Source organism: Cystoisospora suis (genome assembly GCF_002600585.1).
Source record: "Cystoisospora suis strain Wien I chromosome Unknown contig_2055, whole genome shotgun sequence".
In the NCBI taxonomy this organism is placed as follows: domain Eukaryota; phylum Apicomplexa; class Conoidasida; order Eucoccidiorida; family Sarcocystidae; genus Cystoisospora; species Cystoisospora suis.
In genome coordinates, this window is record NW_027154854.1 from 1 (window position 1) to 15,933 (window position 15,933).

The 15,933-nt window shown below is 54.1% G+C and overlaps 2 protein-coding genes across 2 annotated transcripts; one reads left to right on the plus strand and one right to left on the minus strand.

Annotated features, from left to right (window-relative positions):
- The first annotated feature begins 707 nt into the window (after positions 1 to 707).
- On the plus strand, positions 708 to 6,657 carry CSUI_004409 (dna polymerase alpha). Its single transcript, XM_068064600.1, has 6 exons — positions 708 to 1,804; positions 2,206 to 2,276; positions 2,776 to 2,991; positions 3,328 to 3,621; positions 4,648 to 4,880; positions 5,038 to 6,657. Exons 1-6 carry the CDS (start codon positions 1,477 to 1,479, stop codon positions 5,921 to 5,923), a joined length of 2,028 nt encoding a protein of 675 aa, XP_067923423.1. The 5' UTR covers positions 708 to 1,476; the 3' UTR covers positions 5,924 to 6,657.
- Positions 6,658 to 6,743: 86 nt separating this feature from the next.
- CSUI_004410 (rhomboid protease rom4) lies at positions 6,744 to 15,597 on the minus strand. The gene is made up of 11 exons (XM_068064601.1): positions 14,936 to 15,597; positions 14,223 to 14,311; positions 13,397 to 13,639; positions 12,548 to 12,972; positions 11,496 to 11,722; positions 10,775 to 11,189; positions 10,295 to 10,445; positions 9,850 to 9,908; positions 8,811 to 9,027; positions 8,026 to 8,198; positions 6,744 to 7,722 (listed from the first exon to the last, which is right to left on the minus strand). The coding sequence occupies exons 3-11, from the start codon at positions 13,497 to 13,499 to the stop codon at positions 7,516 to 7,518; spliced, it is 1,977 nt and encodes a 658-aa protein (XP_067923424.1). The 5' UTR covers positions 13,500 to 13,639; positions 14,223 to 14,311; positions 14,936 to 15,597; the 3' UTR covers positions 6,744 to 7,515.
- Positions 15,598 to 15,933: the final 336 nt, after the last annotated feature.

The window sequence follows — 15,933 nt, forward strand, 5'->3', positions numbered from 1 at the left end:
ATCCTCACTGAAGACCAAGATCGCGGACGGCACCTTATTACGCGGACGTGGCTGCTACAGTCTGCAGTACAGGTTAATGCTGTTTAAGGAACGCTTCTCACATACACTCAAAAGGCTATCTCTTCAACCGCCCTCCACGAAGTGGATCTTTTCAGAGTGAGGGCATCGCAGAATCACATCTCAGCAGACATCATTACCCTCGTATGGGAGTGGAAGCAAGAGTTTTCCGTTGTTACACGATGTTGGTTTTCTCATGCAGGGGCCTCAATTTACGCACTCGATATAGCTCCACGAGTCTCTCATTCAAAGACAAAAAAAAAAAAACCGACAGAAGAAAGGAGAGAAAAAAAAGGAGATAACCCCAGTCAGAGGGACACACTCCACTAGGGATTCGGTAGCTTCTGTGGACTCTTCTGTTGTTACGTATGACTACCGTGAGAGAACGGAATGTTAAAAGGGTAGGAGAAAAGCTATTCTGTCGCCGTCCACGACATCCGTACAAAGGTCCCCTTTTTATTTCTCTTCCTTCATACATTCACTCCCACTCTTCTTTCTTCCTGCGGAGTTTTTCTCTCTCTGCCCGTGGTCGTTCTCCTGCGTGGACCCTGCGGCTGCACCAACGTTCTGCCCCGGTGGGCGGGCCATCCGGTACAGGTCTCCGTTCCACCCCGGGTGTGAAACTCGCGGCATTCTTGTCTACTAGTTATGGTCAGTTGGTACAATAGTATTCTCTGTGTCAGGCACGTGCGGTTGCGGCGACTCCGATATAAGCGCGTCTGCTCACACTCGACGCCGCATAGTTCTTCGTATACTTCTTTCGTGGTCAGGAGTGGCTCTCCTGACAGTCCGCGTCATAAGGTGCCGTCCGCGATCTGGGTCTTCAGTGAGGATCGGACCAAACTCCGTGGACAGCTCGTTTTCTCGAACGACTACCATATAGCATACCAAGTCGCGTGTTCGTGATAGCCAGGCACCCAGTCGGTTTATAACAGCGACCGAGAGGACTGAGCAAAGTACAGTGATGCAGGGATCAGGATGGGGGCTTGCGAGGCTCTCGTTGATGTGGATAGTGAGAGGGCGACGCGTTACCAGGACCAGGACGTAGTGTACCGCTTTTAACGCTGACACGGAGCACCCGTTGGAACCTTCTTCCTCTACCCCTGCGGGGAAAAAACGGAGAATCCGGCTGTTTTAAAGCGCAAGCACGATGTGACCTCCCACTGTCCCGTGCGTGCATGCACTCTTAGTCATGCACACGTCCACACCGTGGCAGGGTCTCTAGCCATTAGAAAGTTGAAACAGGACACCGAAGCTGGATTGTACTTGGTGCCAGTGGTATGATGCTTCTCGCGGCCACTCGCGTAGCACCCACGCTTCGCGGCCTGTCGAAGTTTGTCGCGCGCTCGTAAGGAAGAATCAGTGACAGCGCAGAGACTCTCCAACTGAAGAAGGCGGACTTCGTCTCTCGTGGGTACCATGGAGGTTCAGAGGCGCGACGGAATAGATGCGAGGATGCTCCCAGCCCTTTTACATTCCCTTTTGACTGAGTCAGATCGATCTTCTGCTCTGGGTCTTTGTCCCGCCACAGCGACGTGGACGAAGCTAAGGCTCGCGTGTGAAGGGGCAGACGTGCACCGAGACAAAAGCAACATATCGCCAGGGTTTGTGCAACATGTGGAAGACGCGCTCAAAGCATCTCCTGAGGGCGTAGGAACTAGGACTGCAGCTGCACTGGACAACGCGGATGTGAATAGTTTGTCACGGACTATCGAGCCCTGGCAACGTTCGCGAGCTGAGTTCAAAGGTAAACCGTGGAAAGGTCCACTGCGGACGACGACATAAGGGATCTTTCTACAGTATGCTTGGAAGGACCAGACAGTGTGAACAGGCTGACTTCCCCCCGCTAGAGTCGGCTGGCTGTAGGACAGCATGACCGTCCGTTCTTTCAACCCGACTACTGTGTCCGGGAGACAGCCGCAATCCACAACAGGCTACGCCTCGTGAAAAGCCTACCAGTTCTTCTCCTGCAGTTGGTGATCCAGTTCTCCTTTGGGTTTCACACGGCGATGTCTGGCGTGTTTAAGGACAAGACGTGGATCAACCCGCGGAGCAGTTGGTGCAAAGCTGTACCCAGCTTATGTGGCGTGTAAGCCAGAAATAAGCCGTGAAGCTTTTCGGGGTGCGCTTGTCTTGTATGGTTTTTAGAGGAAGAGACCATTTTGTTCAATCCGGAGCTTGGAAAGATAGAGGGATACCGTTGTGACAACAAAACTGCGGTAAGTCTGGCAGCTCTTGATTGATCTGAGACAACCTTGCTCACTTTTCACGTGAAATAACAGAACCACGGGCGCGTTCAGCTTTTTAGAGTGAGCGGTTTGGGACTAGGCCAAAAGTGCAGGAAGGTCCGCGCACCTCTTCGGGCACGGATCATCTCTACCTGACCACGCTGGACAGGGTGCGTGTCAAGAGGGGTATCGTCCGCTCGGCCATGCCTTTCCCCCAGGACGTTCTCTACTGAGCCAATCGAGCGTAGTGGCAGCGGGGGGGCGCGGCGAACTCTTTTTGCACGTCAATGGCGGCCCCCTTCAATCCTCTGTAAAGTAGCATCCGGCGCACACCATCGCTTAAGCTGATCGTACAGTTTTGTGTTTTAAGGCTAGTGGGAAGGTGCGTGTCGTGGCCTGCAGAGCACCCAAAGACGTGAACTAGCTGGTGGTGATGGCCGCCGCACAAACTGACCCGGTTGAAAAAGTATGTCTTCCTGGCCTTCTGCAGCTGCAACTCTCCTGCACTTTCGATTTCAACAACGGCAGCCTTGCCACGGATCCCTTCCAGGTTTCCCGTCCGGAGTGGATGGATGCCGTAGCATACGACCATGGGAGCTGGCGGCGCAATCGACTGCAACTGCTCAGGAGTCGAATGCATATCGGCTGGTCGCGCAACCACGTGACGGAGGGGCCTGAGGCGTCGGCGGGGCCGCGCGGTGAACAAGTATGTACGATGGGGTCCACTGCGGCGGTATACTTTTTTGAAAGCACTCACTTGCGGTTCTTTTATGGCCTGAGGAGTTGATTGACATTTCACTCTTTGGTATGCAGAGGGACTCGGGCGCCCTTCTTGTAGAATTACTTAGTCAGAAGACCTGCTTTGTATACGGACAAAGGGCGGTGAGGCGGGCCTTACCCCTCGGAGTAGTTCGATGATCGGCCCTTGCTGACGGCGAAAATGGGGCAGAGGAGCCTGAAGCAGGTGCTTTTTTCCTGAAAAAACTTGTTAAGACACTTCTTTGGTGTGTCTCGCTTGGGGCTGTCCCGCTGCCTTGCCCAGGTCAGGACGGGAATTCTGGCGGCGGTCGACGGGCGGCCCTTCTCCTTTGTGTCGATGGTGCTTGATGAAATGACTGCACGACGAGAGCCCGTGCAGCTGCTCCATCCTGAGGAGGCGCTGGCGCGTCAGTATCGTCAGCGCACCAGAGACATGGCCCAAGAAGACGGAGCAAGTCAGCTGCATGGTGCCACCGCACCCCTAGCAAGCAAGCCGGTGACTACGGGACGGGCAGCTGAGAGTGAAGTGTGTGCGTACCCGGGCATGCTCGTTACAGTCCGAGGCTTTTTGGACAAGGTATGTGTGAAGGCGAGCGATGTGGTCACCCGGTGAATGGCTACTGTACAGTGTATGGTACGAGGACAGCGGTTCAAGAGTGCAGCTCTCGTGCCGGAAAGCGGGCGATTAAGATAGAGGTGCTTGGAGCTTGGGCGTGGGGGGTAACAGGGTGGCACTAGCGGGCCACCGGACGGCATGAAAGGTCGTGCGTGTCTCTGGATGTTGAAACACATATACAACCCATAGAGAAGGACATAGATTGACCATTGAATGCCGTGCGGGTCGCGTGAGCGGTGCATACCACTCATCTCATGGTGAACGGTATCTGTCACTGGATACTACAGAGCGGAGGAAGCATTCTGGGTAGGGCACAGGGGGCATGGATGCGAATAGGCGGCACGAGGACGTGAGGTGTCCGGGTTTGTGTCGCGGTGCTCTTCAGTCTCGGGCTATGTAGTCAGAACAGTGCGCCGGGTTTCCTTGCCGCGACTCCGCGCGCTGCGACGAGGAGGCAGTCCCACCGGTTTCTACAGTGAGCGAACCTGCAGTGGTGGTGCCCCGCGTTTTGTAGATGCGAAGGAATTTCTTTCTTTCTAAGTGGGCTGGTGTACCTGGCGGTTTGTCAAGTTTCAGCCGGGTGCCGACGGTATTTCACTTGCGACTCTGCTCCTAACGTCTTCTCTTAAGGGCTTCGGGACGGGCTGCGCGAGGAACGATAGATTTGCATCCAGGCGCATGGCTGGGAGCGGCCATTGTGGTTGGGTGCATAATTGACGTGCCGCTGTGCCGCTTCCGACGGGGGCCTTCTATAGGCCAGCTGATTACTTCGACCAGCATTATACTCTGATAGCAATTCCTTGCTCGGAGACTATTGTTCTTTCCCGGAAAAGCGCAAGTGGTTTTGGTTCCGCTGGCGGAGTCGCACAGTGAGATGGGGCTCAGGCAGTTGCTGAACTCAGAGTGCGCTTTTAAGCTGTCAGCCGTCACTCTATGTTGGCCATGCTGCATGGTGCACCGCCTCTGCGTATGTCCGATGTCTGACAGAGTGACTGTGGTACCAGGTTTGCAGTCGCTTCCATCCAAGGCGGTTGTCCCCTACCTCCTCCCAGGTGTCGACGAGTGGTGTCTCTACCGCCCCACAGTCCCACGACGGCCAGCTGTTTCAAACAAAAACTCGACACGCGCTCTGTCGAGAGTTGCTATCGAGGTCACCCAGTCCACATTATGGTCGCCTCGGCTCAGTTTCTGTCGTCCTGCGGAGAAGAAGTTGAATCACGGTGAGAGCACCGGAGAGCCCGCACTCAGAGCCCGTGCTCGGCTCTCGAGTTACGGGTCGTCAGGTAGGAAGGCGGCCGTTCCCACGTCGCACTAGAGACGGCACTCCATGCTCCTTTTATTCTATTAGGCAATCAGTGCGATATTGTGATCTGTCAGGAACCTCGAGATGGACATCTTACTAAATCGTGTCCGGGAAGAAGCGCCGCACATCCTCATCTTGTTCGGTCCGATTGTTCCTTCGTCGCTCGTCAGCATCGGCGTCTCCGTTCCAGCAGTTTTGCCCACTCTGCCCCATGTGGATTGTACGTACATCGCGTTCTTTAGGCAGCTGGCCTCCCGGCTCCGCGGCATTCGAACAAAAGTCTTTGTTGTGCCCAGCACAAGTGATATGGCGAATCCGCACCCACTTCCACAGCCTCCATATTCCTCTTCTGCGTTCTCCTCGGACCCTTCTCTGGGGCAGCAGATCACTCTCTTGCCAAACCCCTCGTTCCTCTACGTCAATGAGATGCGACTTCTTCTGACCTCTGCCGACCCACTCATGGAGGTTGGCACCCAGCTGGCATACCCTCGAAATCTGAGTGGCCATGACGAGCTAATCACCTCTTGTTGCGTCTCCTTACTCCGTCAGAGATCTCTCTTTCCGAACGGCGGGTCGTCTACTCTTGCTATGGATCCGAAGAGGTTTCCGGCATGCATGTTTGATGCTGCCGCCGGGGACCAGGACTCGATCCCGCACATCGTCATTTTCCCTTCAAATGCAAAGGCGGGGGCGGCGAGCAACAAAACTCACGGGGCTTTCGCTTGTATAGCTGAGGACCGCCTGTTCGTGATCCCATACAGTCCGAGGGTCGCTACCACATCAGGGCGTGTAGAATGGACGAGCGTGTATGTGTATCCTCCCCCGTCGCAGAGGGACGCAGAGGTAGATACTGAGGTCGGAGCTGGCAGTGACGAACAACTCGCCGGCCAGAGCGAAACGACCCCAATCGTTCTCCAAAGCCGTGTCACTGTGCGGCACTATTTGTATTCGGTATCCTGAAGCAGCAGCTGCTTGCACCTTCCTGTCTGCAAGGAGTTATGTAGCCAAAGTCAAGCGCCGGAAGCACGCGCGCCGATGGAGCCGCTTTGAGGTACGCAGTAACGCGCACTCCAAGAATCTCCCAACTAAAAGTCTGCCCCCAAACGCTTAGCTCTTTGGCCGATGTGTGCTTTAAGGCCTGGAATCGACTTGATATTTCGCCGCGAGAATAGTGTGCACTGGTTATTCTGAACTGTAACTCGGGAATTCCCAACTGAGCGACCGCGCTGAGACTGCTGCAATCAGGTGTGCGCGTTGGTGGCACTTGCAGCCAGCGACTTCACACCCCGAACCTAAACTGGCCCCAGGGATCCAGTCGGTGACCAAAATTGCTGCGGGGCTTGCGTGTAGCCAGGAGTACGGGCGGTACTGTGCCAACAGAAGTTCGTACCACGGGTTTCGGGTCTAACCGGACGCCCGATGTCGGTCAGAGGAAGCATGATCGGCCGGTGGTGGTTGCGGTGCATAGGCGCGTTGCTACTGTTTGTGATTTCCGTACTGTTCCGGAAGCCACTCACGAGGGGCAGGTGTCGCCAGTCCGTGCTTCGGCGCTTTCGCTGTCCGTTCGATACAAAGTGTTTGACCTCTTAAAGCAGTGCGAAGAATGTCCGGCGGCCGAGTATCAAATGACCTTCACGAGAGCAAAATGACGTGTGACCTGACATACGGACAGGAAGAGCGAATTTGTACGGGTGACAGCGGGTACTAAAATGTGATTGCGAACACTCACGTCGACTTGCCGTGATCCGTGTCTGATTGAAAGCCAGTCTTCCACAATAGCGTTGATGCCTGTTCACACCCAGCTTAAGCACCTACACTCCCCCGCTTATCCAGCGAAGCTTCTCGAAAGATAACGGGACACCAGAATGCTCATAATGCAGCCACTGCACGGCCAGTCGACCCCACTGTTTGAGGCACAGGCATTCATTCGCGCAGCATCAAAAGTCACTAACCTGGATACCGCGGAAAACGGAAACTCACCGCCAGCCCTCGGCCCCGACAGCCGTTCGTAATCCTACTTCCTTATTCTGCTCGTTCTGCGGAGGGCCATATCACAGTTGGAGAGCTACAAGCCGCCCCATCTGAACGTCGCGCTCTCTCGCGCCCAACAAGTGTTCTACACAGCGGAAATGTCCTGACGGATACTTCGGCAACGTCCGAGAACAGACATGCCGAACAACAGGCAAAGAACAGCAAGTTTTCGGTGACGCACCATCTCTCTGCTGCGACAAGCCAAGTCCAGGAGTCTGCGAGCCCGCACACTTCTCCACGGCATCTCTGCAGTGGCATGACAGACCGGGGCTGCAGCACGCCATCCTACTTTGGACAAGACACTAGAGAAGCCCGAAAAGGGAATGCGACCCAGAGGAGAATTCGAAAGAATTGTACCAACTACCCCTTAGTTGACTTGCACAGCTGCAACACTTCGAGTTTTTCTGGAGGATGTTGACCGAAGTAACACCAAAGGCCAATGCTTCATTCTGCACGACTCTGTTTTCAGAGTTGTCCTTCCCCGGCTGACAGATGCGGCAAAAAAGCTAGCAGCTTCTTTATCAGGGTTTGAGGTAAAAGTTGGCGTCTTTCTCGTTTCCGAAGCACCAGAAGCGTCCTAAGTTTCCGTACGTCTGACGAGCCTCGTACACAATCGTACCGCACTCGCAGTACAGCCATCCTGTGAACTTCAGCTGTCCAGGAGGATCAAAGCTCTTGTACAGGTCCGCGTCCAACAAGTATAGGAAGAGGACGACCCAGTACGCAATCTGCCCCGGAAGCCACACAAACACGCAAGAAGGCCGAACCACCGTGTGCGCCTCTAAAACTGAACTACAATAAAGACGGCAGGGCAGCACGGTAGGACATGTAAAATGTCACAAGCAGGGCAACGAACCGCCAGGTTGATACCTGGACCGGGACAAGATACAATCGAATCTCGAACCACTGGGTGCAGGAACAACATGTAACCGACGTACAAAAAGCTGGCAGCACTCGCATTCGATCACTGGCTCAAGGTGCAGACCTACCTACAAGCCGAGCATCCACCGACAAAACAAAACAATACTCACCAGGGCGGCTAGGCAGATGCCTCGAATGACCCACTCCCTGAAGCTCATTTTGCACGGCGGCCGACCCTCTTCCTGAAGCCGCATCTTCACTGCATACATAGCTTTACCACGGGCACCGCCTGCTTTCTTCTTGTGCATGGCTTGTAGTTTTCGTCTGCGGATAGCCTCCTTCTCTGAGGAAAACGCAATAAATGACAAAGCTCAGTACTGCGGAGCTGAATCACCGCTGAACAAACGGCGATGCAGGATCATTGCCACTTCTGAAGGGTGTCGGTGATCTGATGACACTGTAGAGGCAGATCATAGAGTGAGCTGAAAACGCCCCGATGAAAGTTCAAGAGACTGTCTCCCGCAGGGCGACCCCCTAAACCTTGGAGTGCTGTTGTGCGCCGCGCGACACACGCGGTGCGTTACGTCTTCTGTTTCGCTTAGCAGCTGCTTAATTCATGCTTGCTGGGACAAAAGCTCGAAACCTAAACAAGTGCACGAACCCCACTCCTGCGAAACAAACATCAGCTCCCCAAATTGGATCCGACCACCTGGCCTAAAGCACACCCAGTCGGTCACCTGGGGAGTTCGACCAGCTACAGAGAAAGAAGATGCATATGACTTCTTATCAACAGGTAACAATACCCAAACGCATCTGCAAGAGGTAAGCAGGAAGTTCACCACCGTATATCGTGCGTAGTTCTCGTGGAAAAAAACCCTAAACCGTGCGAGCAGAACTACATCTACGGTCTAAGGATGCCCTTGTCAACAACGCCCGACCACGACAGCGAACATACTTCGAGCTTTGGCTTTTTCGAGAAGGCGTTCCTGAGTCTTTTTGGGTACACACCAGCTGAAAGGAGCCGTGGTGGCCATACGCTCTCCTAGAGTGCACTTATCGCAAGCTGAGACTGTCGTGATCGTGGCAAATCCCCAAAGGATGCCAGCAAGAGCTCCTCCCATGTGCGCATAGTTGTCTGTGAAACCAGTCATGCCGGTGAGAATTCCGACGACCTGGTAACGAACAAAAGAAAGCAGAAACTACTGTTTGGCCCCTTTGCTGCTACAGCTCGGGTGTGTCCTTGCCCTTCAAGAGCGGCACAATGCACGAATGACACCTGAAGCCATACGGCTTGTTCCACTACCTGAATTCATTGTTCGAGGTGAGGAAAGTCATCAAGGTATCAGACTCGCGCATATCAACCTTGAGCACTCAAAGGCGTACGAAGATGTCCATGCTCTAGCCCAGTCAGAATCACGCTGCCTGCTGGAGACCTCGGGGAGTCAGCCGGACCGCCACCATGGTCTCCCGTACTTCGCCGGCTCCACCTGTCCCCCACTCGATTCTTGTACGAAAGAATCATGTAAGAGACGAAACAAAGGCTCTTCGGATTGAAAAGCACACTCCAGTGCTTTTTCCATTGTCATAACACAACACAGGTGCATATCTCTCCGTCATCTCCGATCAATTCCACCTCAACAAAATCAGAAACTACCACGGGGAGTCGTGACACGGGCAGTTGTGCTTGGGAGAGCTCATCCAATCCGCTGGACACTTGAGCTCCCCAATGGCGCCACTGCTGGTCCCCTTGGTCTGACGAGGGTGTTAGAGTCGGCAGTCGACAGGCATTACAGACTACGCCCGCGGCTGTGCTTCTGAGTGACGAAAGCCGTCGGAATACACGAGAACGGTCGACCAACCAGGGGACACGCGCGAAAACCAACTTCTTCCGTGGATAGCATCAACATGTGCAAAGCCGTCAGAGTGTGTAAAGCTACGCTAACGTGCGGTGCGGCTGAAAAGTCTGCAATGATAAGCGAATCGACAAAGCTTACCACGACGATGATCATAAATAGTAAGATGCATCCCGGTCTCGGGATTGACTTCCAGTACTCTGCCAAGGCGCATAAACAGTCAGAAGATATACACGGCGCTTCTCTCAGACGGGATCCACCACAAAACAGCACACAAGCAGGCCCTTACGCAACCAACCCCAATAACCTGTCGCGACTACAAGCTACCACTCTGTTACGTGCTGGCTCCACTTAAGCATAAAAGGCTTCATTGCTAACCTCACGGGAGACTGGTCACAAACGCAGCTGAAAAGGTCTACCAGCCCCGGCACCGCCGTTGCTGCCGTTGTACGCCCGTAACGCGGCGTTCTTCAAACCGCGTAATTCCACACAAATGCGAACTGATATATGATCGATGTGCGGGCGTCGCCGACTCATCACTTTCAAATCTGAGAGCCTTAAAACGTCTCCTCCAGAGATCGCTCACCGACGCAATAGGGAATAAGAGCACCCAAAAGAGCATACATGGCACCAGAGGAGCCGACAGTGATGCTGCAGGGATCAGCGACGGCTGACAAAAGATTGCCCGAGATACCTCCGACGAAAAACAGCAACGCAGTTCTCCAGAAGCCCCAATCCTGAGAGCAGGTGTAACGAAACAAGCCTCACTGTTCCGGAAGTGATTCGTTCTACCGAAACTCGCCTGGAACATGTAACACCATTCAGAAAGAACACGTGCGGGTATCAGACGCAGGGGCGACGACCATACCGCCCCTGACAAAAGCATGCTCTAGCCTTCTACAAAACGCGGCATGCGACTAGGAGCACCTTCTGCTGCTCCGGGCCAGCAGACAGATGGTGCCACCTGCGAAACCATTCTTTGTTGATGCACCCATCCTGACGAGCTACAAGCAGTGACCGACAGACCACACGGGCAGTTGAAGCCGAGACGGGTCCGAGAGCTCACCGGTTCAATGATCCAGAGAATTTGTATCTGGCACGACAGGTTGATGAGAATGTGGAGCCAACCGCCATGCATATACATGGACGTAAAAAGCCTGAAAATTTCCTGATACTCGCGAATATAGTTTGTCTCCAGGCCACCCAACAACCGGAGAATCCGGGGATTGGGCGAGTCCCAGTCAGCATTAGAACTGCCTGCTTTTCCATTTGGCACAAGGTCCGTTGGCCAGCCTTGGTCGCTCGCCTTCGTCCCCATAGCTACCCGGGGATGCTCCAGGTCCCCCAGATTGTGTTCGCAAGCGCCATAACCATAGCGAATTACGAAAGGTTCTCTTTCTTTCTCATTCGGGAGCTTGTAACTCGGGTAAAACACTGAGCTCACGCATCGTCCGTTGTAGCTTGTGTAATTGAAAAGCATTCTGCAGGGACGGAACACACATACTCCCTTGGAGAACCCTTTGTCCCCTGGAGGGCGCACGAACAAGCGTGAGACGGTACATGCAACAACCTCAGGGTGGCCTCAGCCGCTGTGACGGACGTTTAGGCTAAATGTATGCTTTGAGCGTCTCCTCGAAAACCCCACACCCGTCTAGCAGACTAGTCACAGGGCTCTACCCTGAAACAAGATCAACACGTTGCTGGCCAGGCCTGCCGTAGCAGCAAGATATGCGCACCTCTAAGAAAATCTTTGGGTCGACTGATGACTACAACTCCAACAGACTTACTCCCACATGAAAATCCAGAAAAGAAGCGCAGTCGTGCTGATGCAAACAACCAGACGTCCCCGAAGAGGATTGTTGTTCAGCTTCGGATCCTTCACTTTGGCTCTGTTCTTCTTCTTGCCTCCCCGGAGTCGCGCGACCATTGGGGAGTTCAGCGGATTCGCTGGGGCTCGTCTTCCGACAAAACCATCAGGTAGATCGTGAATAAGGGGATCATCATCTCCTATTTCCTGCGCGTGTCTCACACAGGCACTGGACCGTCAGCCGTAAAAAACAGTGAAGTTCCGTACGGACGAACACAAGTCAAAACGCACCTAAAGCGAACAGGTATGATTGATCCTACCTCGACGCATACTTAATCACATTCTCTCAGAACACAGAGACGAGACAGGTACCTCGTAACAGCAGAGCATGCTTCCAATAGCTAGATGGCATCGCCCAGTCCGGGAACTCGGTGCCATACAATATGTCTACACGGAAACCATGAGGAAACAAGCTTTACTGCATTCTTTCGGTATCACACCACGAAGAAACGGAATTTAGACCATTCCGCACGCTCACGACCGCGAACTGGTTGCCCGATCCTGATGCCGATATATCACCCGCAAGCGGAGAATGCTCTAACACTTCCGCACCTTCCCCAAAAGTGAAGTGCTGTCAAACGAAGCAAGGAAAGAATAGACACTCTTTGTTTTTTCCCTTTGTAAAAAGACTGATCCCTCCATGCAACTCTACAATGACAGCTGCCATGCGTTCACACGGATAGGCATGCATGCGTCGCATCTGACAGCGAAATTCACCAACTACACATGCACGACGTGGGAGCTACCTGCGGGCAGGTGTGATACACAGGGCAAGTCCCTTCTGCTGTTGGCAGTCAAAGTTAGCTCTGATTCGACAGTTCAGTGTGAGTTAGAAGTTCTAAAACCCACACTGCGTGATGGAAAATTGTGAGGAATAGAACCGGCAGTTCGCCGGCTCTGTGAGTTGCTACACCATGCACTGGCACCGCTGTCCCATCACTTTCATAGTCCCGCCAAAACAGTGCTTCTCACCTCAGTAGCCGCGGGTGCCTGGTCCACCGGTGTGTCCTCGGCTTTGTGTGGCGGTTCCACACTAGCAATTTCTTCTGTAGACGCGGGCGCTACGCCGCTGCTCGCGCGCGCACCGTCGGGAATTGCCCCCGAGTCACCCTCACCGAGAGGACACGGCGTGCCGGACGAGCCAGATGTCGCCGGCGTCGTAACGGCCCTCCCCACCGCGTTTGCTGCAACAACACTCGCCGCGAGTGAACTCTGAGCAGTGGGCACAGGAGATGCAGCTACTGACGGAGAATGTACGGGGGTGCCTTTCGCTGCTGACTCACCCGTCTTCGCGCCCTCCGAATCACGTGTCGCTATCTGCGCTGTTTGTCCACGTCGTTCACTGATCTTCGCTCGAGGACCAGAGGCCTTGCTGCTGATCTCTGCGAGGGTTTCTCCTAAATGGTAAAAAACACAAGGGGAAACACGAGCGACCCGCGGCGACAGTGGAAATGACAAACATCTGCGGTAACTGCCCACCCCCACCTTCACTTGGCACTTCTGGTGTGAGTTTGGCTCGATGATGAACTGCTGACACCCCAATTATCGCGCTGAAGTACCGCCGGCTCACTCAAGCGCACCGGAGACAGCTGAACGAGTGGATGCGAACAAACAACTCAATGACCGTGTTAAGAATTCACTAGGACCGTGCCCGCCTGCAAGAGGACAGCTTCGCGTGAGACCCTTTCAGGTAACCTACCGCAGGAAATGCACACAGAAAACGGCTGCCGTCGCGTTTGTGTTGTCACAGTGGCGGTGGAACGATTGAGGTGCGCCCCAGCCTCCATACACCCAAAGCACTGCGAACTCAGAAAAGCTCACTGATCAGAGTTTTATTCTTCCCAAGTTCCGTGTACAAGGGATCCCCCGATCTCTCCTCTGGGGCCCCCAGCTGAGGGGACGACGACGCCGGCGACCGCATCATGAAGTCCGCGTTGGGACGCCCTCCGTTGAGGTCGACAGACGACACCGTGTGAACGCGAACGCGAACTCTGTCACGACTGTAACAGTACTCTCTCCACTCCGTCCACACACAGGCTGTAAAAACTCTTTGCCGCAGGTTACCTAACGAGAAACGAAAGGACTGTCCAGCAAAGACGTATGAAACTACCGACGCCAAGATCTCAACTGTAGCACTGTGTGAGTCAGACTGAACAAACTGAGACGAAGGAAGATAACAAAACTAGACCGCTGACAAGAAGGACCAAGACCACTACCACGAACGGGGGACGAAAAAAGGCACCGCATACAAAATCCTTAAGTGCACGCCTCTGCCTACCACCCCGGCTAACAGAAGACGTTCTAGAAGGAAAGCGTAGCATGGAAACACTCATCACGGTAAAGAAGCCAACCACTGTGACGCACCTGCAGCACACACATAACTGTCTGGCTGGAGGGTACGCACACCAGAAGACACGGCTACACCGACAGTCTCGCTGCCAGTCTTCACCCACTGTAACCTGTTGTTTGTTTGCTTCAGCAACAATGAAATCACACGAAACAACGGCCCCTATAAACCAGAGAACGTGTGCCGTCCAAGGGTGGTCGGGAATCTGGGAAAGGATAAATCAGTGAAAAACAGCAACACGTCCCTTTCCCGCATCACGCTATGGAGCAACCCCGGCAAAACCTCAAATCAACCCTATACCTCAGTCAATAGTCCCGCAGCCGCGGGGCCGCGCAAAAAAAAACCAGCCAGCGACGCGTATCTGCTGCAGGGAAAGATGAAAAAAATGCCTGAGTACGGGGGACGAAATACAGCAACACAGCGAACGGAATCCGGGGTGTGGTACGGGGTTGCCCCGAAAAGTCTGAGAAACTGATACCACGGCAGCAAACCGGACTGTCAGTCGCCACAGCTGTTTACACGGGAGAGGCCACGGGAAGACGATTCACACCACACGGGTTGCAAGAGAATACGTGTTTCCACGGAGTGCCGACGAGCTGAAATCACACGGCGGGGAAACCAAGAAAATAGCCCACACAACAGATGCTGCAAGTAGACGGCTAGGGAAAACGTTTCTGAGGGCGCGATAACCGACGCGGCCCCAAGATGCAGAACGCTTCGATACCGTGATACACCCCCGGCCGACTACCGATACACAACCCACGGCATTATGACACACGAGAAGCATACTGCATACGCACCAGCCAAAGTTCCACAACTGCTACGAAACCGCCCGCGCAACACCTCGCCACAGGACATGGGGTGCGTATAAACCACAACCCCGGAACACTAGAATACACAGTGCAGGACTCCCGCTGCCGTGCCCAATCAGACTTGCAACTGAAGCAATACGCCATCGAACCCCGAGTGCGTGAAGGAAGTGAGAGCATACACCTATCCTTGGCTGCGCCTACCTGTACAAAGCCGAACGCTGGAGAGGCACGCGCTGCCCCCTGCCGCGGTATCATACCACCGGAAGGCCGTCTAGAAAACGAAACTCCAGCTGGGCCAAAGATTTCTCCGAGGGAAAAATAGGATTGACGACAGAGGATGCCAAAAGATAGCCGCAGTCAGCTATCCATTGACAGCCGCAGCCCCATACAAACAGCCACTGGGCCGCCGCACTGGTACCAGCACGGGGGCGCGCACAACGAAGCACATACAAGGCAGGGGGGGAAGTGAGCAGGAAGATTAGATACGAGAAAATCAAAGAAGACAGTAGGGTTAACAAGCCATTGACAAATCCGTTGAACGATATCCCTCACCACATAAACTTTGGAGACGGGAGTCCACGAGAGCTTTCAAACCAAAGATATTTCTTCCAAAACTGAGTATGATTGCTCTCGACCGATAAAAAACAACAGCTGCAAAATTGCCAGCACAAAACGCGAAACCGACTGTCTCCGGTTGAACGATTGTCTTCCCACGTCGCTGTCATCAGGCCGGATAACGGAGCGAAGCTGCCCAGCCACGCCAGGACCCTTGTCAGAGGCTGCGCTACCCAGCCCGACACAGCCAAGCAAGTTCGCGAAATAAAAAAATCTCTGAAGCTCCAGACCACAGTAGCCGTGCTGGGTCCGCGACTGAGTCGAGCTGCCGCAGTCGGCATGCCCCCTTGGAAAGCCCCAGTGTCCGGAGCACGCGGCGGCTGTACGTATGAATTGATCGAGCCGGGGCGAGAGTGTCATTGGGAGGGGGCGGGCCGAAGGCCCCACCTCTGCCAGTTCGTTCAGCAAAACAATCGAACAGGAGGGCTCCTGCACTAGTGTGCTGCATTTTCCTTGTACGAGGACTAGCGAGAAGATTTCGTCGGGGAGATTTTTGAGACGTATCTTTCCGGTCTTGACATAGCGAATTTCCGTCTACGGGCACCCTAGGTCACCTAGCAAGTAGGCGGCCGCGCCCTCTTATT